The 25,463-nt window shown below is 43.3% G+C and overlaps 2 protein-coding genes across 2 annotated transcripts in view; both read left to right on the plus strand.

Moving 5' to 3' along the window:
• The first annotated feature begins 3,169 nt into the window (after nt 1-3,169).
• Nucleotides 3,170-12,699, plus strand: NDUFS2 (NADH:ubiquinone oxidoreductase core subunit S2). The gene is made up of 14 exons (XM_044675835.1): nt 3,170-3,279; nt 4,268-4,374; nt 6,604-6,794; nt 8,027-8,147; nt 8,376-8,488; nt 8,735-8,809; nt 9,027-9,104; nt 9,247-9,332; nt 9,583-9,702; nt 11,284-11,413; nt 11,726-11,821; nt 12,011-12,094; nt 12,218-12,275; nt 12,415-12,699. The coding sequence occupies exons 1-14, from the start codon at nt 3,185-3,187 to the stop codon at nt 12,450-12,452; spliced, it is 1,392 nt and encodes a 463-aa protein (XP_044531770.1). The 5' UTR covers nt 3,170-3,184; the 3' UTR covers nt 12,453-12,699.
• Nucleotides 12,700-13,383: 684 nt separating this feature from the next.
• FCER1G (Fc fragment of IgE receptor Ig) overlaps nt 13,384-25,463 on the plus strand; it is a 32,308-nt gene continuing 20,228 nt past the window's right edge. Inside the window, exon 1 of the mRNA XM_044675837.1 lies at nt 13,384-13,479. Coding sequence (XP_044531772.1) covers nt 13,428-13,479 — 52 coding nt within the window. The 5' untranslated portion in view covers nt 13,384-13,427. The remainder of the gene's footprint in view (nt 13,480-25,463) is intronic.

Consider the following 25,463-nt stretch of genomic DNA (forward strand, 5'->3'; position numbering starts at 1 on the left):
GGGGTTGGAGGGCAGTAGAAGAGGAGTTAATGACTTTTCCTTTTGTACGAGGAGGATCCAGCCTGGGCCAGGGCACGGATTTAGGTGCCAGAAACCACCTCCTCTCCCCTACCATCCCCCCCTCCCTCAGGCTCCCCTTTCCTTAGCTTTCCTCCTCCCTTCCACACAAACCCGGAACAGCCATTCCGCCTCCGTTCTCCCCCAGGGCTCCCCCTCCTCACTTCACGTCCTCCCCCCTACTTCCTGGCTCCCCCTTTTCTTGGCCCAGCTCCCAGTCAATTCCCTTGGGGCTCCTGGCCCCACTCCCACTCTCTCCCAGAAGCTTGGGTCCCTTTCTTACCCTCCCTCTGGGGCTTTCTTTCTCATCTTTCTCCCCCTCTCCTCCCCTCAACCCTCATCACTCTCTAGTTTGTGTCTCCCCTAGGCTCCCTCTACCTCCACAGAATGAGTTGGTCCACCAGGACCTCAGAGATCACAAACGAAGACCCCTGGAGGATGTGATTTGCCTAAGGTCACCCAGCTGCCAAGAATCTGAGCAGGGTCTCCAACCTGAGGCTAAGGTGACCCCAGGTCCAGTAGTGCCTTCCCTCAACCATCCCTCAAGAGGTCTCTATTCTCATACCTCCTCAACTCCTCAAGACTCTATCTGCTTCTAACATTTCCATCCTCCCACCCTTACCCTGGAAACTCATGGTCTCTTAATCATTATTGGCCTCTCCTTTCTTACCCTCTAGGGAATGTCGCCATTGTACATATGGGGAAATAGACACGGAGAGAAAGGCAGGAACTTTGTGTTTGGAATGGTGGGAATTTGGGGATAGAGGTTGAATGAAGGCTCAGGGCTTGGGGGAGGGGAGAAGCACGGGAGAAAGCTGCTTCTGACACATGAGCAGGGTCGTTAGGAGTCTGGGCTTGGGGCGATTCCTGCTCTCTCACCCCCCAACCCATGGCCACTCCTTTCCCCAGGAAATCCCCAGGAAGGCCTGAGCTGCCAACCAGTCCCTCCCCCTTCCCAGGAGCAAGACACCCTCTTCCCTCCCTCTTATACCCCGAATTTACTCTCCCTAGTCATCTCCTGCTCCTCACCTCACATCCTGCCCTGCCATTTCCTTTATCCTCTTACCCTTCCACCCTAGGGGCCAGCAGTACCTGCCCATAATACCCACCAGCTCCTGCACCACCCATCCCTGTATCACTGCTGAGCCATATTTTCCTCTCTTTACCTAATACAACAAACCCTGATGAATGTAGGACTCTGGGGTAAAAGCAGGGGCAAGGAGGGAGCCTGTACTGGGAAAAGGATAGGGTCTGAGTCAGGAAGGGGCTGGAGCTAGAGGAGCTATCCCCAGAGGGCTCTCCCACCCCCACCCCTTTAAGGGGAGAGGAGGACAAAGGGGGTGACAAAGCAGCTGAAGACAAAGGGCCTCAGAATGGCAGGGGGGCGGGTGGTGGCAGCCTGGGTAGGGCACAAAAGATTCAGTGTCCTTGGCAGCCCCCCTAGGAGCCCTGCCCCCGCCTGAGCTCAATCCACCCTCCAGGGCTATCTAGCACAGATGCTAGCCCCCATCTCTCCTGAGCCTGGAGAGGGCAAGAGACAGAACAATTTCTTTATTTGTAATTCTCCCCCAGCTCCCTATAGGCTTGGTTTTCCCCGTACCCATGCCTTCAGTTTTAAAGAGTAAAATTTCCTCTGGAAAGTGTTGGGGTCTCCTAGATGGGCTCTGTCCATCAGCTCAGCTCATCTCTCCTCACAAGGGCCCGGTGGGAGCCCCCCTCCCAATTCCGATCCAAGCCTCAGCCATTTCCCATAGCCACAGGCTCTGGCCCCACCCTTTGGAACATTTCCTATTAGGTCAGTTCCCAGGCAATAGTCTGGCCTCTCCCTGGCTTTAGCTCTCCTCCCCACCCCCATCCCCTCACAATTCTGGAGCTTGGTAGCTACCTGACAATATTCTGACCCCCTACTTTGAGCCTTTGCTTCCCACATATCCCCATAGGCTCACTATTCCCTCGTTCCACCCTGAGGCTGCTGCGCTGCTGGTGGGCTCTATCCCAGGGTCCCTGTCTGGGTAAACCTCATCTTTCCACTCTCACACTCACATGGTGGCTCAGGAGGGAGTTCCAGACTTAAGGGGTGGCCCAGCTCTAGCTGGGGGGCTTGGAGGGAGAAGGCCAGGGTGGGGCCTCCGAGGGTGGCTGGGAGAGAAGTTCCTCTTTCTCTTCAGAAGCAGGATGAAGGCTAAATTCCTGGGCACTTCCTAGCACTGGGCCAGCAGTGGTGGGGCATGGCCAGAAGGACAAGAAGGACAAGAAGAATGTGACAGGGCCACAGCTAGGAAAGAAAATGTTGGAATGTGGAGGGTCAGTGCCCAGACCCTGGGTCAGTTAGAAAGATGCCTCTCCTTTCCTATGCTGGGTGTAGCTGCTGCCTCAGCTCCAGGTTTCCCCTTCCTCCCAATGCTGGTGGCCTTGGCTCTGGCTCCTGTTTTGATTTGTATTTGGCGGGAGCCCCCAGCCCCTCCCCAGTTGGGTTCCCCCATCCCTATTCAGAACATCTGGGAATGAGGTTGGGGAGGGAGCTTCCCAGGCTCTTGCTGCTTTCGACCCTGAGATGGGGGAGGGGGTGGGGAGTGCCTAGGGCTACCCCGAATGGGGCCCAGATGTGCAAGGGCTCAGACACATTTGGGCAGCAGGCCCTCAACAGGGAAAACATCCAGATGGAGAAGAGCCTGGGCGGGGGAAGCTTCTGACAACTATTCGAGATGGGGCTCCGCCTCTTCGGCAGCTATGGCTTAGAAACCGAGGAGGGCTTCTCCAGCATCCGCATCCAGATGCTCCATAACAGGGTACCTATATGCCAAGGATGCTCCCCCTCCCACCCCTATTGGCTGGACTCCTAGAGATAGCGCTCTCGCTCGAACACCAGGGGGCGTAATTCAGCAAAACCCGAAGACCCCCCCCCCCCCCCCCCCCGCCCACAGTTAAAATGGAAGGTGTCTGCAGGGAACGCAAGCAATGAAGCCAAGCCCGGGACCCGGATGTCGCCAGGTTGCTCGCCGCGGCCTTTGCCAGCTTTCAAGATGGCAGTCCCACTGTATCCAAACGCGACAAGAAGCCAAGAGAGTGACGTATAGCGCCTGCTTCCGCCCGGTTCTCCTTCTCACGGGCCTGCAGCGGCAGCAAGATGGCGGCGCTGAGGGCTCTGGGCAAGCTCCGGGCCCTCGTGGGCCCCGTGTTGAGGCCCGGCCCTGGGGTCCGGCCGACGTTTCAGCCCAGCAGGTGAGGAGGAGGCGGGAAGCCTTGGTCCTGCTCTCTACTCCCCGACCCCCGAGAGGTCGAGGATATTAACTTCTGACCTCTCCACGGAGCGAGTGACCCAGGCTTATGACCTCTTCTCTTCCCGTCCCTTAACTCCCCCTTCCCCCCCAGACTCTCCCAGTCTCCCATAATCTCCCGGGCTGGATGACCCCCAATTTCAGGGTGGTGGTGAGGGGGTGTGTTTGGTGGCCTGCCTGGGGCTCCTTTCCCCCTACTCTTCCTTCTCCTTTTCATCTAGGGGCTTGAGATCGCCCTCCAAAATAACCCGCGGGCGGGTACAGCTGCTTCGATATTTCTGTCTTAGCCCGGCGACCGCGGAGCCTCCCACCGGGATGCTCCCCTATCTGTCTTTGACTCAGACATCTCAATGACCTTGGACACCTTCATTAGGAGAAGGAGCTGGGTTTCCTTCTCCCTTTCCTGGCCAAAGTCATGTGTAAACTGTCCGTAGAAACTAGTTATTAATTATAATCAGATGAGAATACATAACTAGTAAGGCCTTTGCAAACCTCTTGAGTTACTAGATTATAATTATAATGAGGCTAAACAGACCCTCTGTCATTGACTTGGGGAAAGGAGAAAGGGTTATAAAGAAAACCTTAGGCCTCCAATTAGATAGATCTGTTCCATCCCTAACAAGCTTATTCGTTCATTTCCACAAACATTTATTAGTAATCGTTGTGCATGGGTTCAAATCTGGTCTCAGATATTTCTTAGCTGTGTAACCATGGGCAAGTCATTTAACCTCTATTACCTAGCCCTTATTGCTCCTCTGCCTTGGAACCAATATACAGTACTGATTTTAAGACAGAAGGTAAAGGTTTAAAAAAATAATAATCAGCATGCAAAGCATTAACGATACAAAGTGACAATTTTTAAAAAAAGGAAGCAGTTCTTGCCCTCTGGGGGCTTACAATTCAACCCTTTGTCCCCACTTTTTGATCCCCAGAGGTGCTCGGCAGTGGCAGCCAGATGTGGAATGGGCAGAGCAGTTTGGGGGTGCTGTCATGTACCCAAATAAAGAAACTGCCCTTTGGAAGCCTGCACCCTGGAATGGTGAGTCTGAGGATCCATATGCCCATCAGTTTTGTCACTGACCCATAACTACTTCCCTTGTGTTTGTGCCTCAGTTGATATCTGAATAGCATTGAAATAGTCTCATTTGAGATGGCTAATCCTCTTAAGTATGTTTCAACCCGATGTTATTTATTCTCTCTCAGAGATTTTGTCTATTTCTATAGGGACAACTAACTCTTGTTTGTTGAATGAATGCCTCCTAAAACTTTACCTTTGTTAACAACTTTCCTCTTGAGCTACAATCCTGCATTTCCAGCTGCCTTCTTTGCTTTCTATTTGTATGTCTTATTGTCATCAGATTCTGTTTATTTTCATTCTACCAACACTGGCATTCTTCTCATTTTTCTTTTTTCTGTTAGTAGCTTGACCCTTCTAATCACTCAGGTTCAAAACTTTGAGTCCTCTCTCTCTGGGTCTAGTAAGTTATTAAGGCCCCCTGCCTTATATTTAGCTCTCCTACTTCCCTTCCTGCTTATAGCAGCCTAATTTAGGCCCTTACCATATCATATTTATATTATTGCAGTAGCCTCCTAACTGCCCTAGCAGCCTTGAATAGGTCTTTCCTTGAGCCTGTCTTGCTCATTTGCCACTGTATTAATCTTCTGAAAATGCCATCTTCACCATTTCACTCTGTTACTGAAAAACCCATTACCCTAGGCCAGTAATGGGCAAACTTTTTTTTTTAGTATTTTTTTTTTTTAATTTTAAGCCCCTAACTTCTGTGTATTGACCTATAGGTGGAAGATTGGTAAGGGTAGGCAATGGGGGTCAAGTGACTTGCCCAGGGTCACACAGCTGGGAAGTGTCTGAGGCCGGATTTGAACCTAGGACCTCCCGTCTCTAGGCCTGGCTCTCAATCCACTGAGCTACCCAGCTGCCCCCATGGGCAAACTTTTTAAAGAGGGGGCCAAAGGAAAGGAAATGCTCATCTGTCAGTCTGTTTCTAAGGCAACTCTTTCGAAGTTTCATTGTATTGTATCCTACTCCTATTGGTCAGATTAGGAATAGAATGGGTGGTGGCCATAGTTTGCCCATCACTGCCCTAGGCTAAAGCCTGGCCTCTCATTCACAGCCCTTTACAAACTACCTTTCTAACTTCATCCTCCACTATTTACCAAAATGACTTCTGTTCCAGCAGGCTGCCCTATTCATTATGCCCCCAACCTACCTTTCACTTTACAGTCCCCTAAATCAGGACCCTCTCTGTTCAGCTGGGAGGCTTGGGTCTGTTTCTGGCTCAGTTTCCTCAATGATCTTGGGCAGCTTCCCTAGGAGGAAGATATCTGGGTTCCCTTCTCCCTTTCCTGGCCAAGGAGCCATGTGTGAGCTGTCTGTAGAAACTAGTTATTAATTAGGAACAGATGAGTTTACCTAATTAGTAAGACTGTTGCAAACCTCTGAGTGTTAGGTTATTATTATTAAAAGGAGGCTGTACTAATGATCCTTTGTCATTGACTTGTGGGGAAGGGAGAAGGGGTAAAAGATGGCATTGCCATTAGTCTCTGTTCCCTGATGTCCTTGCCTTTCTTCTGTCAAGTAATGAATCGCTGTCTAAAGCCTTCCCAACCTTCAAAGTCCAGTTCAGAATTATCTCTTAACATGGATCCTCCTTTGACCCTTCAGCCCACAATGACCTTGCTCTCATTTGATTTCCTATAGCAGTGGTTCCCAGACTTTTCTGGCCTACCGCCCCCTTTCCAGAAAAAATATTACTTAGCGCCCCCTGGAAATTAATTTTTTAAAAATTTTAATAGCAATTAATAGGAAAGATAAATGCACCTGTGGCCATCAGCACCCACCAGGGGGCAGTAGCGCCCACTGTGGGAATCACTGTCCTATAGCATTCATTTTTCACTTAGTTCTGTCTGTTACTTATGTTCATGGTAATATTTCTGATACCTTCAGCTAGACTGTAAAATTTGAGCCAGTAAATGTACTCAATATTGCCTCAGACCCTATGGGGAGTTAGGAAAAGTAAGATTTGGGGTCCCTGCCCTTTAGTAACCTAGGTAGTCTTCCACACTTCTCCTTAGACCTCGAAGTATTTTAGTAGTATGGGAAGAAGAAGGCAGTAAAATTGATGGGCAAGCATGTTAATATGGGACAGGGCCTCTCTGGTAATAGGTTAACCTTTTTAATCTTTGAAAGAATTCCAGAGGAGTCACCATCTAACTCTAAGCCTCCTCTTCCTCCCCACCCACCCCCCAGATGTGGATCCTCCAAAAGACACAAAGGTGGCCAATGTGACCCTAAACTTTGGGCCTCAGCATCCTGCAGCTCATGGAGTCCTTCGACTGGTGATGGAACTAAGTGGAGAAATGGTTCGGAAGTGTGATCCCCATATTGGCCTGCTTCACCGAGGCACAGAAAAGCTCATCGAATACAAGACTTATTTGCAGGTGTGGGGAGTGAATAGGTGATGGAGATGTGGGTTTATCTCAGCTCTGAGATTTATCTTTTTTGATACCCCAGGGCTCTAGGCCTGGTGGAAGTTGTGGAGGCAGCAGTGAAGCATGATAACTATCCTGTGCTAAAGCAAGGGTGGGAATGGTGACCTTGGTTAACTGGGTGGGGATTTAGCAGGAGAAGCAGTGTCTCTTAGCTTCTCTTCCTAAGTCTTCTGCATTTCCTTGATCAACTTTTGGCCACCCCCTTTCACTTCTATTCCTCTGCCTCAGTTTCCCCAGTGGTGTATCAAGTCCAGCTAGTGCGTCACAGATTGTTTCCCAGGGTAGGGAACAAAGTGAGAGACGTCATCTTCTCTTGTTTGGACGTCCCTGTATCTGCCAGCTGCTTGCGTTTCTTTTTGAAATGTTCAGTGAGTCAGAGTGACTGGGATAGAGAGTTTATAGCTGCTTCTGACTTGTGGGGTAGAAGAGGGGGTGAGTGGGGACTATGACAGCCAAGTGGCGAGAGTCAGGATTTCAGCCTTGTGGGGATTCGTGTTTGAGGCAGGAACCAGTAGCTTTTACTTATTTATTTTTAATCACTGAACGGAGAGAGAGAAGAATTCCAAAGTGAAGGTTTTGAAACTGAAACTTAGTGATTCAGTAAAGGGGTCAAGCACAGTGACTGTGAGATTCCCCAAGAGACCCAAGACTGATGGTTTCTGGCTCTTGGGTCCATGGAGTTAAACTCTCCAGCCTAGCTCCACGTCACAGTGACGGCCAAGAAAAGAACAGACTGTCCTGAAGGGATAAACCCAAGCCCCACCTCTTTCCTGGAAGCTACAGCTTGGGCAGCTGAGGCCTATTGCTAACCTGCTGAGAACTTTAGGAAGAGGGCTGCTCTAATCAAGAATAAATTCTGGCCTTCTCAGGGCCCTTAATGTTGATTTCCTGTGACCCTAACTTTCCCAGTCCCACTTCCACCTTCTTTAATTCCTTTTCCTCTGTTAGACTTGGGGAAGCAATGATGATCTGTAAGTTTGAGACATTGTGCAGTTGTCTCCTTGTCTGGACAGCTATTGGAATATCTTAAATTTTGCCAGAAGGTCAAGCACTTGGCAGGCGAGTGTGGCCCTGGCTTCTGGATCCAGTTCAGGAGAACACTTATCCTAGTCAGTCAAGGAAGCCTGTACTAAGGTATGAGATGTGCAAGATTTCCCTTAGTGTCTGTCTTCCTTCTGTAGGCCCTGCCATACTTTGACCGGCTGGATTATGTGTCTATGATGTGTAATGAACAGTGCTATTCCTTGGCTGTAGAGAAGCTTCTTAACATCCAGCCTCCTATCCGGGCACAGTGGATCAGAGGTATGTCTTAGTCTTTGTGGTACCCACTCCAAGAGTACTATATCTTAAGACCTATTGTCCTACCTGTCCCAGAAAGCAGTGAATAGACAAGGGACTCTGACTCTTCTTGTTTGATAGTCATAGTTCTCAAGCATCCTGGACAGAAGTAGGCCCTGTTGGCTTTTCTGAGGTAGTTCTGACTCCTTAGTTCTCAGATATCTTTCCTCTCCCTTCCTTGTCTTTCCACAGTGCTATTTGGAGAGATTACACGGCTATTGAACCATATTATGGCACTGACCACACATGCCCTGGACATTGGGGCCATGACTCCCTTCTTTTGGATGTTTGAAGAAAGGGAGAAGGTATGACTAGACACAGAGATTAGAAGTAGCTTGAAAAAAGTACAGAAAAGGGAGTTCTTAAATGGCCTTGGAGGTGAGGGTGGGGAGAACATATCTGATGGACAGAATAATGCCAAGGAACTGGCTTGTTGGAAGTTATCTTGATTCTTTTTTGGTGGCATGCTACAGGTGGTGGTAAAAGAGTGTTTGGTGATATTCTTATGGGGCCAAGGGCTTTATCTCTGATTCTCAGTGTGTCCCCTTTAGATGTTTGAATTTTATGAACGAGTATCAGGGGCACGAATGCATGCAGCATACATACGTCCAGGAGGAGTGCACCAGGTAAGAAGAGCCCTTTCCTCAATTTCTTCCATCCCATCTTCCTATCCTTTCATTCATTGCCTGTGTTCTCTGGCCACTGTATTTTAGGGTTCTCCAACAAGGGAAAATGGGAAGTTAGCTGTAGCCCCAATATTGGGTTTGGAGAAGTTTGGTACTTTGTTTCTCTGATGTGCCATTGTTCTCCTTCCCCCCCCCCCCTTTCCATCTGGGCCCTCAGGACATGCCCCTTGGGCTCATGGATGACATCTATGAATTTACTAAGAACTTCTCCATTCGGATTGATGAGCTTGAAGAGGTAAGATAAAGGGGAATGAGGAAACCTGTCTGGGTACTCCCAGGAATTATTTAAGGTGGGATGAAGAGGTACTAAATTTTGGGTCTAAAAAGATAAATGCCTAGTATAAGGTGATGTATTGATACTCCTCTTGGGACGGCAGATGCTGACCAACAATCGGATTTGGCGAAATCGAACAATTGACATTGGAGTGGTAACTGCAGAAGAGGCCCTTAACTATGGCTTCAGGTTAGTAGCTGGGCAAGATGGGGCAGGGATGAGTCCCCTTGTGAAGGGCCCATGTTGTGCCCAGAAGGGAAAAGAACTTGTCTATGCATGGGAAACTAGTTCAGCTCCCTGTTTTTGGTATCTGTGCTATTGTCCCTCTTCTGGTTCCCTTCAGCAAAGGCTTAAGTGTGCCCAGGAGGACAGTGAAAGAGAGTGATTGCATCTAGATTGTACAGAATGTGACCACCTCTGTCTTTCCTCCCTCTAACAGTGGAGTGATGCTTCGAGGCTCAGGGATTCAGTGGGACCTGAGGAAGACTCAGCCCTATGATGTATATGACCAAGTAGAATTTGATGTCCCCATTGGTTCCAGAGGCGACTGCTATGACAGGTAGGGCAGAGCTGCCTTCCTACTCCTGTCTCTCCCTAACTTGCACCTGCGGTCATTGCTACTTGCATAGAATTTTTTACTTGCTGAAATACTTTCACATGGACATCCTCATTTGACTCAGAGGACCTTTGTTTTTTTTCAGGGTAGGAAATCTTGGTGTGAGAGCTGTCACTGCCTACATGGCTCATAAACTCTGTGGCTTAGATAAATTCTAGGGAGTTTTTGCTCATGGCCCAAGTCAACCAGTAAGTGTCAGAGGTGGGATTTGAACCTAGATCTTCCTGACTGCAAGTGTAGCACTCTATCCACCATATCCTTCTATGGTAATGATGAACCTTTTAGAGACCGAGTGCTCAAATTGCACCTTCATGCTACATGTGAGCTGCTCCCTTAGCCCAGACAGGGAAGGAAGAAAATGCTCCCATTGGGCTACTGGGCAGGGAGCAGTTGATAAGAGAAATGTCCTCAGGCACACTATAGCACACGTGCCATAGGTTCGCCAACATGGGCCTACTACCTTTATAATGGTCTTGTGAAGTGTAGGTCAAGCTGGTAGAATTTCTTTTACATTTGAGAACATTAACAAATGGATTTAGTTGCTTTTTGAAGGTTGTATTATTAGTAGCAAAGCACGGACAAGAGTTCTATTTCTCCTCACTCCCAGCCCATGATTTGTGTGGTTTCCACACTCTTCATTATTGGAGTGACCAGCAGGGTAAGGCTTCATTTTACAAATGAAGAAAAAGGCTCAGAGAAGCCGTGACTTCCCCAAACTCCTGGTTAGAGGGGTGCATATAACCAAGCCCACTTCTGCTACCTTAGTTCCATCCCCCTCCGTCACACAGCATGCTCCGGTGCCATTGCCTCTCTCCATCCTAGGGAGGGTCACTGGGAAGAATGCTGGCCAGAGAGTCTTGTCTGTTTTATCTTCTGCTCAAATGGAGCTGACTGCTCCCTTAGTACCCTCTGTGAGGGGATGTTAGGGATTCCAGGAGGATTCAGCAAGCACTTAGTAATCATATGCTCTGTCTCTGTCTCCAGGGAACTTATATTCCATTGATGCAATATAGGTCATTCATCAGTAGGCAGTGGATAGTATATTGGAGCTGGAGTCCAGAAGGCCTGAGTGTAAATTCACCCTCAGACATTTAGTAACTGTGTAGCTCTAGGCCAAGACACTTAAGCTCCTTAGCCTCAGTTTCCTCATCTATAAAATAGAGGTAACAGCAGCACCTACCTTGATGAGTAATTATAAGGATCAAATGAGAGAATGTATGGAAAGCTATTTGCAAAACTTAAAAGTATCATATAAGTATCAGTTATTTTTGATAGAATGGGAGGAACAACTTCCCTAGAAAATAACCAAAAGAAACAAAGACAAGTCTGGTGGGAGGGGTATTATGGGTTCATTGGAATAGGCTTCAAGCTCAGGCTCTGCAGAAATATGAGAGGTAGATAGTCTGGTAATGGGGCAGAGAGTAGCTAATGGGTGGAATTTAGCTAGTTCTTCCCACCTAGGCCTGGGCACAGGCATGTCTCTGACTGATCCTTTGACCTCCCTTGTCTCTGACCACTTTCTAGATACCTATGCCGTGTCGAAGAGATGCGTCAGTCTCTCCGAATCATTCTGCAGTGTCTTAACAAGATGCCTCCTGGGGAGATCAAAGTTGATGATGCCAAAGTGTCTCCACCAAAGCGGGCAGAGATGAAGGTTGTATATAGGAGAGAAAACAAGGACAGGGAAGGGTTAGGAAGGGGAAAGTGATCAGAGCTGAGCTTCAGTATCTGACAGATTATCTTTGTGAGGCTAACACACTCTAGTGCTCTTTTCCCTGCTTATATCTCATCTGTGTGCTTTATTATCTGTATTTGTACTTGCATTTTGTGTTAATGTGGGTATTGATTATTTTGTCAGGACATGGTGTGTGGCTTCTTTCTTTCAATAGGTCCTAAGTATAAGTTTCTTTCCCCATACAGGGTACTCAAGTCTTTGATTATATAGCCTTTCTTCTTCCTTTTGTAGACATCCATGGAGTCACTAATCCATCACTTCAAGCTCTACACTGAGGGCTACCAAGTTCCACCAGGTGCCACATACACTGCCATCGAGGCACCTAAGGTGAGGAGTGGCCACAGAGGGAGAGGACATAGGCATGTGCACCTGGTAGTCAACTCAATGGATGAATGTTGATTATACTAGAAAAGAAATATGAAAGATTGGCAGGGATCATAAAAACAGGAAACAGGCAGGAATTGGCTTCTTTGGGGGGGAATCGGGGACCTGACATCTTAGCACTTTCTTGCACAGGGAGAGTTTGGAGTATACTTGGTTTCTGATGGCAGCAGCCGCCCTTATCGATGCAAGATCAAAGCACCTGGTTTTGCCCACCTGGTAAGAATGATAAATCCCAATTATTCCCAGATCCCAGGGACTATAAGGCCTGACTATTTACAACTCCTCTTTCTACCTCTAGTTTTACTCATCTAATGTTCTCTTGCTTTCTCACATCCTCAGGCTGGTTTGGACAAGATGTCTAAGGGGCACATGCTGGCAGATGTGGTAGCAATCATAGGTATGAGGGTACTTGGGGGAGCAGATGTAATGTCCTGGATGGGTTTGAGGACTTCAATGAGCAGCCTCTGTTGAGCATAGCCAATGGAAATAACTTGTATGGCCCTTACAGACACTTGTTTCTTTCTTCTACCCTCCAGGTACTCAGGACATTGTGTTTGGAGAGGTAGATCGATGAGCATCAACTTACCTCTGCCATCTTCCCACTGATTACCACCTCCTGGGAGAAGTGAGAGAGAGAGAGAGAGAGAGAGAGAGAGAGAGAGAGAGAGAGAGAGAATGAGAATGTCTGTGTGTGTGCGCGAGTGTGTGTGAATGTAGGCACTTGAGCATTTGTGGGTGCATGGGCTCACAGGGGGCCAAGAGGACTGAAATTGTGCTAAGAAAAAAGGAAATAATAAATTAACTGCTCTGCAGTCCCTGTATCCAACTTCCCTTTCTCTCCTTCTGTCCATCTTTCCCATCCCTTGGCCCATGACACGTAGGGGTTTTTCCAGGATCCTGGGTAGGAAGGGCTAAGGGAGGAGCAGAGGGATGGCCTAAGCCCTTTCTCCCCTCCCCATCATCAGACTTCAGGCCTAGAGCTCTTTACTGCTCTTGCCACTTCCACTTCTCCTTTCCCTGTCTCCTGTGATCATCTTCCCTCCCCCCCCCCCTCCTCCCCCGTGTCCCCTGTTCCTGTAGAGCTGCTTTGGTCTCCTGCAGTTAATTCCCGTTCTGGTAACCGTCACACCCTAAAGCTTGGGCAGAGACAGGGTACACTATAGAGGCCTGGGATGTGGCAGACACTCGGGGAGTCACCTACAGCCCAAGTTCTGCCATTCCTCTGATGCCAGCTGGAGTGCGCAGTAACAGCCGGGGCCAGCCTTTTTGCAGTGGTGGAGGGGCCTTGTTCTCTTGGGATAAAGGGTTTGGTTCTTCAAGATCTCAAGCCTACCTTTACTGCACTGTGGACTGCACTGGGGCAGCCTTTCTGATTCGGCCCTTCCGGGAGCTGCCCAGCCTATACTGCAGGAAGGGGAAGGGGCCGAAGCTTGGGGGGGAAGGCGGGGCAGGAAGGGGGGAAACTGTGGTCAGGGAGCTGCTGAGCACAGCTGCGCAGAGCCACTAAGCCTCCGGATCCCAGCCTCTGGGCCCTGAACTCCTGCCCAAGATGATCCCAGTGGTGGTCTTGCTGCTACTGCTGCTGCTGATTCAAGAAGCTGGTGAGATGAGCAAAGGCCGTTTGGGAGTGGGGAGGGGAAAGAGCATGGGGTCCCTAGAGAAAGCTGATCAACTCACGGAGGGCACTTTGGCATAGCACAGAAGACAAGTCAGTGGACAGGAGCTTCGTGGAAGAATATCTGTGCTATTGACCCAGGTTTTTGGCTCAACCTCACTCTAATCTCTTTTATGTCTCATCTTGGATCCTTATTTCTGGCTCCTGTGACGGCTCTCTTAATTCTCTTCCCCTTGGCTTCCTCTTCAGTCCCATTGTCTCCCTCAAGTATCAAGAAGGGACCAAGAGTGGGTGATAGATCCCTACCACACTGCCCTGCCTTCTTAGCTTCTGTCTTAATGTCCAACAGGAGGTGACTGGCCACCCTGATATCTGTAATGGAGAATGACTGGTATTGCTAGAGAGGTGGGTGTTTGTGGCCTTGTGCTTGGCATTGAGGCAAAGAATGGACAATAAAAAGTAATTCCTAGCTCCCATAGCCACTGGTTCACATGTCGGTATGGTGAACACCATGGAGTAAAGCTGGGGGACAGAGTCAAGGGCCCTTTCCCTCTTGGTTAAGATCCTTAAGCGCTTACGGGGAAAGCTGGGGTGGGGAATGCATTTAGCAAGATCTTTGAGACTCTCCTAAGTTCAGGAACCTTGAAATCCTTTGTAATGTTTTAACTATCATTGAAATATCTAGGAAATGTTAGGGTAATGGTGGTGGGCAGGGGAGAGAGTAGAGAAATGACAGGCAAATGGATCCAAACAGCTCCTGTGTCTATGAGGAAGAAACCCAAAAGCATAGATATCCTAGATGATGAGTTTGGTCCTGAGGAAAGCAGAGAATATTGGGAACCGTTAGAAGTACAGGCTAAGGGTAGCCTAGTTTGTGTCAGCAGGTAGAAGTCCAGATATCTTAGGGTCGGTGGAGGCTAGAGCAATTGGGGAAATGGATTTTTCAAGCACTTTATAAACTAAAATACTGTATAACTGATCTGCTGAGGGTACTGTGACATAGAGGATAGAGTATTGCACTTTGATCCAAAAGACTTGGATTTGTTATCTTGGACAAGTCACTTATATTTCTTTGTTTCCTTATCTGTAAAATGGGCAGAACATAAGACCTATAGTACTTACCTCACAGGTTGGTTTTGAAGTTTGAGCCAGTTAACATAGTAAAGTATATATATATATATATTTAAAGACCCTTACCTTCCATCTTAGAATCAATACTGTGTTTTGGTTCCAAGGGAGAAGAGTGGTCAGGGCTAGGTAATGGGGGTTAAGTGACTTGCCCAGGAAGTGTCTGAGGGTCAGATTTGAACCTAGGACTTCCTCTCCCTAAACCTGGCTCTTCATCCACTGAACCAGCCACTCAGCTGCCCCCAACATATGTAAGGTATTTTGCAAACTTCAAGGCATCCTATGAAATATCAATTATTATTTTTACAACTATACATTTCCCTCGGTTCTGGCTCTATCACTCACGTCACGTTCTATCCAGTCTAGTACTGAAAGACTTTGAGAGCCTTAGAGATTAGAAAATCAGGAAATTAGTTATGATCCATATTGAGAGGGAAGTGATGAGACCAAGGATAGGAGGTGAACAATACTAGACAAATTGCTCCCTCCCAAACCCCAATATACATATCCTTCCTGTCCAGCCACATCAGCCACAGGTCACAGGACTTAGTAAGAAATACTCGTGTGGTTTCATAGCTGAAGTTCTCACTGCCTCTCTCTTACCCTACCCTTCTGAGCTGAGGTTTTGGGTCTCAGCCCAGTGCACACAGATGAGTCCCTTGGGGAGAGTTGTGCTTAATGATGCCTTAGAATTCCACTGTTTGTAAGAAGGAAAAGATCCAGGGGAAAGCCCAGGGATTCAGAACAGGACTTTGGTTCCTCCTCCTCCTATAGATCACTTATGTTATCAAATTTGACAGAAATGGTTTTATGCTTATTTTTTTCCCCAGTGGGGAAAGAGAAAATAAATTTAGAAAGTAAAATAGCTATAACACGTTGATAACAGCCCACAAGCGGGAGGCAAGGAGATTATATATTTCCAAAGCCATGCCAGAGGTGCCAAAACTACCCAACCTGGTAATTAAGCAACAGGCATTTATGAAGACTTCTGTGTGCCGGGGGCTGTGCCAAGTACTGGGTAGAGGAAGACAAAAGGGAAACAATCTCTACAGTAGTTTACGTTCGACAACGTGCAAATATGAGTTTTTGCCAAATTTACAAGTCGGGTTTTTGGGGAGGAGGGCCCTAGCATCTGTGGGAACAAAGGAAGGTTGGGAATCAGGAAAGGCTTCATGTAGGTGGTCTCTTACAAGACAAGTCTTGAAGGAAAACCAGGGATTCCAAGAATTGAAAGTGATGAGTGCATTCCCAGCAATGGGGACAGCCAGTGCCAAAGCATAGAGATGGCCTATTCATGCATGAGGAGGAGTTAAAAACCTCATTTGGCTGGACCAAAGAATATGTGAACTGGAATAATGTGTGAGAAGACTGGAAACAGGTCAGAGTCAGATTGTGAAAGGCTTTAAATGGCAAACAGAGGAGTTCAAATTTGATCCAAGATATAATAAAAAGCCTCTGGAATTAAGCTTTAGGAAAGTCCCGTTAGTGGTTCTATGGAGGATAGATTGAAATGAGGAGACCAGAAACAGAGAAAAAAAATAGGAGGCCATTATAAGAGTTGAGGGGATAAGGATCTAAATTATGGTCATGGAAGGGGATGGATGTGAACAATACGGTGGTGGTAGAAACAAGATTTTGACACCGCTTGGATATTTGGAGTGAGTGAAGAGTGAAAGATGACACTGAGGATGTGCACCACAGTAACTGGGAGGACAGTAAGAGCCCTTAACAGAAATAGGAAAGGGGTGGCATTGTGGGGAAAGAGCAGTTCAGTATTAGTTATATTGACTTTCAGATGCCTATAGGACATCCAGTTTGAGATATTGAATAAGCCTTTGGTGATGTGGGACTGAAGATCAGGAAAAAGAAATGCTCATTTTAATTGGTGTTTCAGTTCCGAATGAGAATTTCTTTTTTAAACCCTTACCTTCCATCTTGGAGTCAATACTGTGTATTGGCTCCAAGGCAGAAGAGTGGTAAGGATAGGCAATGGGGGTCAAGTGTCTTGCCCAGGGTCACACAAAGACAATTTTTAAAATGGGCATGATTTGGAAGCAGCTTTTGTCATAAGTCAATTAGAGTCTGGACTAGGTCATATCCTAGCTTTTTGACCATGGGCAAATCAACTTCTCAGCACTTCAGTCTTAAGATCATACCTTACAGAAGAATGCCTGACCTACCTTGGTGGAAAGTTTTTCATGTTGATAAAATCATAGGTCCTAAGGGGGGAAAAATCTTGCTGTTCCTACCTTATAGAAATAAAATGACAATCATGTAAGAAGATGTATGTAAAGTGCCTTGAAATATAATTTAGAGCACTATATAAATATAGAAAAGAAAAAAGTGTTTAGTAATGAATGATAAATAATAGTATGACAGTGCAGTATACACAGATTTTTTTTTTAACCCTTAATTTTTGTGTATTGGCTCCTAGGTGGAAGAGTGGTAAGGGTGGGCAATGGGGGTCAAGTGACTTGCCCAGGGTCACACAGCTGGGAAGTGTCTGAGGCCGGATTTGAACCTAGGACCTCCCGTCTCTAGGCCTGACTCTCAATCCACTGAGCTACCCAGCTGCCCCCTATACACAGAATTTTAATGTAGACATTGAGAATTTGAGAGTTGGGAGGAATCTCAGTGGTCTATCTAGTCTACCACAGTCTCAGAAGAAACCCCAATTATGAAACACCACACTCTACTTCTGCTGGAAGACCATCAAAGCAGGGGAACCCTTCTCCTCTTGAGAAAGACTATTCCACTTTTGCGCAACTCTAAATGTTAAGTACTTCCTCACGTCAGCCTGAAATTGGTTTCTTTGCAACCTTACCCCCATTGCTCTTGTCTCTTCTGTGACCAACAAAAGCAAGTCTAATCCCTCTTCTACATGGCAGCTCTTCAAATACATGAAGACAGCTATCATATTCCCCAGAGTCTTCTCTTCAGGTTAACATGCCCAGTTTCTTCAACAGATGTCAGGTACCCAGGGCTATTTGTGGCCACCTTCTGGACTCTCTGACGCTCCATAACTGAATACAGTACTCCAATAAGAAGTCTGAGGAGGGCAGAGCACAGTAAAACGATCACACTCCTTTCTCTGGAAGGGGAACCTGGAAGTTCTACAGCACAGCCCAATATCACACTGGCTTTTTTTGGCTGCCCCATTCCACTGCTTATTTATATTAAATTGTAGTCTCCTAAACCCTACCGATTTTAGGTTTTCCCCATCTTGTACTTGTGAAGTTGATTTTTTTTAACCTAAATTGCAAGACTTACATTTATCTCTACTGAATTTCATCTTGTTAGATTCACCCCAATGCCCGAACTTGTCAAGATCCTTTTGGGTTCCAATTCTGGGTCAGCCAGTGTGTTTGCTCAGTCTCCCAGGTTTGTGTCAGATTTGATGAACATCTATGCTATTTCTCCACATAACGTAAGAAAAAATGTTAAAGAGCACAAGGTCAAGCACAAATCCCTGGGGAGCACCACTGGAGACCCCCTGAAATGTGGACAATTGAGTAATTAAAAACCACATTTTTAGTTCTGTTACCCAACCAGATGTGAGTCCAACTAATTATGTTATAATGTAATCCATATCATTCCATCTTCTCGAAAAAGATAGCACAGGAAATACTTAAACTTTTTTTGCTAAAATCTAAGGGAATAGTGTTTCCTTCATCTACCTTTCTGAAAAATTGAAGTTTCTCATCATTACCATCTCATGCTTCTGAACCAGACTTGGGATCTGTTTTTCTCAGATCTTCATCTATTTCTTCTACATGGTCTGCTGTATATTCCAGTGACATCATTTCTGTTTCTCCCTCCTCTGAGTCAAGTTTCCCCTCTCTGGTTCTTGGATTTCCTCATGAGTATGTATAATTAACACACGATGTTGCCTCATTCCTCCTCTGCCCCAATAACAATCCTATTTCCCTAAATAAGGTATATACATCCAGAGCTCTAGTCCAGGTTTGAGATTATGTTGATAACATAATAATGAGGATGACTAATAGCAGACTGTATGTAGCAATCCAGGTATACATTAATTGTGATACTATTTTAAGAAGTGCTCAAAAACTTAATTCTTTTACTGCTAATGATTGATCTCTGTAATCTTGAGTCAAATTGAACATCAACCTTGCCAAATCACTAGCCCTTCCCTAAGGCTACACCCCAGAAGACCGGTCAGTTATCTCAGTCTCTGTACTTTACCTTCAATGATCAATTAACATAGGTATCAAACATCAGCAGATGCATTGTTTTAGGTTCTGGCAGTTTGCATTTTATGATGATTACCTCATAATGTTAATGTATCTTGAGAGCCACTGGGCTCTCCCCTTCCCCCCATACTGTTGTAACCCCAATAAAGGTGACAAGAAGTCAGTTGGCAAGGAAGCTCTTGACCACCAGAGCTCTGAACCATAAAAGCTTTCCACCACCAGAGCTTACTCCCTGTCTGTCTACCTTATCCCAAAACTTTCTATGTCTGCGTGTCTTTATTCTCGCCTTATGTTCTCTTTCCACTAGTTTTTAATTGGCTACCCATTTTCCCTCAGTCCTTGGTTCCCCTTTCTAAGTGTCCAACCCACTAGGAATCTTCGTGGAGCTGCTGGACGGCTTCACTGTAGATAGCTGGGGTCATCTGGTCATCTGGCAGCATTATATTTGATTTATTAATCCTGAGCTCTAAAGAAATTTAGGAATATGTTCAATAATTCACTTCTCTCTAATAAGTTTAAAATCTCATCTCACTAATTAATTAGTTGAAGCCCCCCCCTACAATTCATTAAATGTTAATTATTCAGTGAATTAGAGAAACTCCTTTTCCCTGAATAATTATGCATATTTATTCATATTTAAATGTTAAAATTGCCAACTATATAATTTATCAAGGAATGGAATTTTTAATAAGCATAAAACATGTGTAGTTATATACAATTATACATTTTGGATTATGCATAAACATGTATACAATAGATACATACATTAGGTTAGCCTATGCAACCATGTATATACATGTAGGTATATATATTTATAGAGATACACATGCACATATAGACATGCTATATAATTTATCATATACTTGTATGATAAAATGATTATATAATCAGAATGATCATATTCATATTAATTTAAAATTAATTATTAAAATTATATTATTTAATGACAATAATATCAGCTTCATACTATTATATTAACATATATTATATAAAATTAATTATTAATAAATTATATTATTGATTAATAATATAACAATACATGTGAAAGATGTATATTATGTTATATGCTTAGGTACTTAATTATATGTAATATATTACATCAATTATAAAACAAATACTATATAAATACATTAATTACATTTTATTAATATATCATACAATGCATTATATTTACAATCATGACGATAAAATATGATTATAAAATAAAGGATAAAATTATGAAAATTATATATCATAGATTTCTATTATGTACACACGAAGCTCAAAATATGAGTGGTTGACACCTCTTCAATAGAAACTGAGTACTACTTTATTCAGGCTTTTTCAAGATATAATAATAAGTTTCTTCTTTTGAATTCTTATCTTTGTAAGATAAAGTTTTAAGCTGCTTCTTCATAGAAAATCTCTTCATCACTTTCTTCCTGATTGTATCATCTGTAACTTCTCTCCAGCAACAAGAAACATCTTTCCCTCTTCATAATCAAGGAGATCCTCCTAGATAAAAAGATAAACACACACACACACACACACACACACACACACACAAATCTCCTTGACTTTATAGGGAAAAATATCCACAATACAAATTCTTCAAAGATCTTTAGGTATCACAGGTAAATGCATACCTCTGACTCCCTTGGGAGAGGAGCTTCTCATCAAACCATTTCTCACCTGTCACTTCTACCTGCTAATCTATCTGTTTTTGTTTTTGTTTTTTTCCTTGATGATGCATTTGCTTCTCTATTTTCAAAGTCGGTAATGATCTCCACAGGCTCTAAAGAGGAAGCTTTCAAAGCAGGTGTTACCAAAGGCAGGACACTACACTGCCAAAGGAAAGATCCAGACAAAGCGTTCTAAGTGAATTTGGAGAGGGANTTTTTGGCTGCCCCATTCCACTGCTTATTTATATTAAATTGTAGTCTCCTAAACCCTACCGATTTTAGGTTTTCCCCATCTTGTACTTGTGAAGTTGATTTTTTTTAACCTAAATTGCAAGACTTACATTTATCTCTACTGAATTTCATCTTGTTAGATTCACCCCAATGCCCGAACTTGTCAAGATCCTTTTGGGTTCCAATTCTGGGTCAGCCAGTGTGTTTGCTCAGTCTCCCAGGTTTGTGTCAGATTTGATGAACATCTATGCTATTTCTCCACATAACGTAAGAAAAAATGTTAAAGAGCACAAGGTCAAGCACAAATCCCTGGGGAGCACCACTGGAGACCCCCTGAAATGTGGACAATTGAGTAATTAAAAACCACATTTTTAGTTCTGTTACCCAACCAGATGTGAGTCCAACTAATTATGTTATAATGTAATCCATATCATTCCATCTTCTCGAAAAAGATAGCACAGGAAATACTTAAACTTTTTTTGCTAAAATCTAAGGGAATAGTGTTTCCTTCATCTACCTTTCTGAAAAATTGAAGTTTCTCATCATTACCATCTCATGCTTCTGAACCAGACTTGGGATCTGTTTTTCTCAGATCTTCATCTATTTCTTCTACATGGTCTGCTGTATATTCCAGTGACATCATTTCTGTTTCTCCCTCCTCTGAGTCAAGTTTCCCCTCTCTGGTTCTTGGATTTCCTCATGAGTATGTATAATTAACACACGATGTTGCCTCATTCCTCCTCTGCCCCAATAACAATCCTATTTCCCTAAATAAGGTATATACATCCAGAGCTCTAGTCCAGGTTTGAGATTATGTTGATAACATAATAATGAGGATGACTAATAGCAGACTGTATGTAGCAATCCAGGTATACATTAATTGTGATACTATTTTAAGAAGTGCTCAAAAACTTAATTCTTTTACTGCTAATGATTGATCTCTGTAATCTTGAGTCAAATTGAACATCAACCTTGCCAAATCACTAGCCCTTCCCTAAGGCTACACCCCAGAAGACCTGTCAGTTATCTCAGTCTCTGTACTTTACCTTCAATGATCAATTAACATAGGTATCAAACATCAGCAGATGCATTGTTTTAGGTTCTGGCAGTTTGCATTTTATGATGATTACCTCATAATGTTAATGTATCTTGAGAGCCACTGGGCTCTCCCCTTCCCCCCATACTGTTGTAACCCCAATAAAGGTGACAAGAAGTCAGTTGGCAAGGAAGCTCTTGACCACCAGAGCTCTGAACCATAAAAGCTTTCCACCACCAGAGCTTACTCCCTGTCTGTCTACCTTATCCCAAAACTTTCTATGTCTGCGTGTCTTTATTCTCGCCTTATGTTCTCTTTCCACTAGTTTTTAATTGGCTACCCATTTTCCCTCAGTCCTTGGTTCCCCTTTCTAAGTGTCCAACCCACTAGGAATCTTCGTGGAGCTGCTGGACGGCTTCACTGTAGATAGCTGGGGTCATCTGGTCATCTGGCAGCATTATATTTGATTTATTAATCCTGAGCTCTAAAGAAATTTAGGAATATGTTCAATAATTCACTTCTCTCTAATAAGTTTAAAATCTCATCTCACTAATTAATTAGTTGAAGCCCCCCCCTACAATTCATTAAATGTTAATTATTCAGTGAATTAGAGAAACTCCTTTTCCCTGAATAATTATGCATATTTATTCATATTTAAATGTTAAAATTGCCAACTATATAATTTATCAAGGAATGGAATTTTTAATAAGCATAAAACATGTGTAGTTATATACAATTATACATTTTGGATTATGCATAAACATGTATACAATAGATACATACATTAGGTTAGCCTATGCAACCATGTATATACATGTAGGTATATATATTTATAGAGATACACATGCACATATAGACATGCTATATAATTTATCATATACTTGTATGATAAAATGATTATATAATCAGAACGATCATATTCATATTAATTTAAAATTAATTATTAAAATTATATTATTTAATGACAATAATATCAGCTTCATACTATTATATTAACATATATTATATAAAATTAATTATTAATAAATTATATTATTGATTAATAATATAACAATACATGTGAAAGATGTATATTATGTTATATGCTTAGGTACTTAATTATATGTAATATATTACATCAATTATAAAACAAATACTATATAAATACATTAATTACATTTTATTAATATATCATACAATGCATTATATTTACAATCATGACGATAAAATATGATTATAAAATAAAGGATAAAATTATGAAAATTATATATCATAGATTTCTATTATGTACACACGAAGCTCAAAATATGAGTGGTTGACACCTCTTCAATAGAAACTGAGTACTACTTTATTCAGGCTTTTTCAAGATATAATAATAAGTTTCTTCTTTTGAATTCTTATCTTTGTAAGATAAAGTTTTAAGCTGCTTCTTCATAGAAAATCTCTTCATCACTTTCTTCCTGATTGTATCATCTGTAACTTCTCTCCAGCAACAAGAAACATCTTTCCCTCTTCATAATCAAGGAGATCCTCCTAGATAAAAAGATAAACACACACACACACACACACACACACACACACACACACACACACACAAATCTCCTTGACTTTATAGGGAAAAATATCCACAATACAAATTCTTCAAAGATCTTTAGGTATCACAGGTAAATGCATACCTCTGACTCCCTTGGGAGAGGAGCTTCTCATCAAACCATTTCTCACCTGTCACTTCTACCTGCTAATCTATCTGTTTTTGTTTTTGTTTTTTTCCTTGATGATGCATTTGCTTCTCTATTTTCAAAGTCGGTAATGATCTCCACAGGCTCTAAAGAGGAAGCTTTCAAAGCAGGTGTTACCAAAGGCAGGACACTACACTGCCAAAGGAAAGATCCAGACAAAGCGTTCTAAGTGAATTTGGAGAGGGAGAGATCACTTTCAAAAAGGAAGATTAAGGAAGACTTCCTATTGAGGTGACACCTAAGTTGAGCCATGGAGAGAGATTTCAACAGGAAGATTGAGAGGTGTAGCATTTGGTTTTTAGAGTCAAGAGAATCTTAAACTTAAGTTTGAAACCTGTCTCTGACACCTATTAGCTGTATGACTTGGGATAAGTCACTTTATCTCTTAAATTTCAATTTCTTCATCTGTAAAATGGAGATAATATTTGTAGCCTCTACCTCAAAAAAGTTGACATGAGGAATAAATGAGGTAATGTATGCATAATGCTACGTAAACTTTTAAAATGTTGGATAAATAACTAATATTAATGGACAAAAATGAAAAGGGAGTACCTTGGCATTATGAACAAACTGAAATACAAAGGGGAAGAAGGGTACACAGAGAGAGAGGTGTGAAATACGGTTGGAAAGGCAGTTTGGAGCCACATTATGGAGATCCTTAAACGCCAGGCTAAGGACTTTATTTCACTGGATGGGTTAAAAGGGGCACTAGAGCTTGTGAAATAGAAGAGTATCGTTTGACCTAAGATATTTGAAAGATTATTTTAGCACATTTGTGAAAGATTGACTGGAGAGGGGAAAACCTGGAGGCAATGGGACCACTTGCAAAGTTACTGCACTAGCAAAGGGGAGGGTTCATAAGAATTTGGATTGAATGAAGGTAACATTGGAATGGAGGAAATGACTATGGAAAGTATTTTCTCTTAATATGTGGACATTTTGGTTGCTGAAAGAGGCAGAAAAAGAACATTTGTGTGAGGAAAACTGATCAAATCTCCTTGAGAAGAAACATGACCTCTCAGACAAAATATTGAAGTGAGAACAGATTGTTCTTTTAAAAATATTATTTATTTTTAACATTCTTTTCTTTTTACATTTTGAATTCCAATTCTCTCCTTTCCTCCCACTTCTCCCCCACCTACTGAAAAGGCAAGCAATCTGATATCAACTTTATATTTTTTAAAAACATGCAAAAAATACTTCCTTATTAGCCATATTTGAAAAAAAGCAAGAAAAAGAAGGTGAGAAAATTATGCTTTGATTTGCACACAGAGTTTGTCAGTTTTCTCTCTGTAGGTGGATAACATTTTTTCATCATGAGTCCTTTGGAATTCTTGAATCATTGTATTGATTAGAGTAGGCAAGTGTTTCACAGTTGATCATCATTACAATGTTGCTATTGCTATGTATGGTGAACTCTTGGTTCTTCTTACTTCACTTTGCATCAGTCCATACAAGTATTGCCATGTTTTTCTGAAACTATTTACCTCATCATTTCTTATAGTACAGAAGTACTGCATCACAATGATATACTACAACTTGGTCAGCCATTCTCCAATTGATGAGGGTCCCTTCTGTTTCCAGTTCCTTGACACTACAAAGAGAGCTGTTATAATTTTTTTTTTTTGTACAAATAGGTGCTTTTCCTTTTCTTTTGATCTCTCTGGGATAAAGACCTAGCAGTGGTATTCCTGGGCCAAAGGGTATGCACCATTTATTTATTTATTTATTTTCCCATTCAAAGATATTTTATTTTTCCAATTACACGTAATAACAATTTTGAACATATGTTTTCCAAAATTATAAGGTCCAAATTGCATTCTTCCTTCCCTTCCCTCCTCCTTCTTGGAGATGGTAAGCAATTTGATCTGGTTATACATATATTATCATGCAAAACATACTTTCATATTGGTCATTGTTGTAGAGAATATACATATAAAATAAAAAATAAACTAATGTGAAAAATAGTACCCTTTGATCTG

Source organism: Gracilinanus agilis, chromosome 4 (genome assembly GCF_016433145.1).
Source record: "Gracilinanus agilis isolate LMUSP501 chromosome 4, AgileGrace, whole genome shotgun sequence".
Lineage (NCBI taxonomy): Eukaryota > Metazoa > Chordata > Mammalia > Didelphimorphia > Didelphidae > Gracilinanus > Gracilinanus agilis.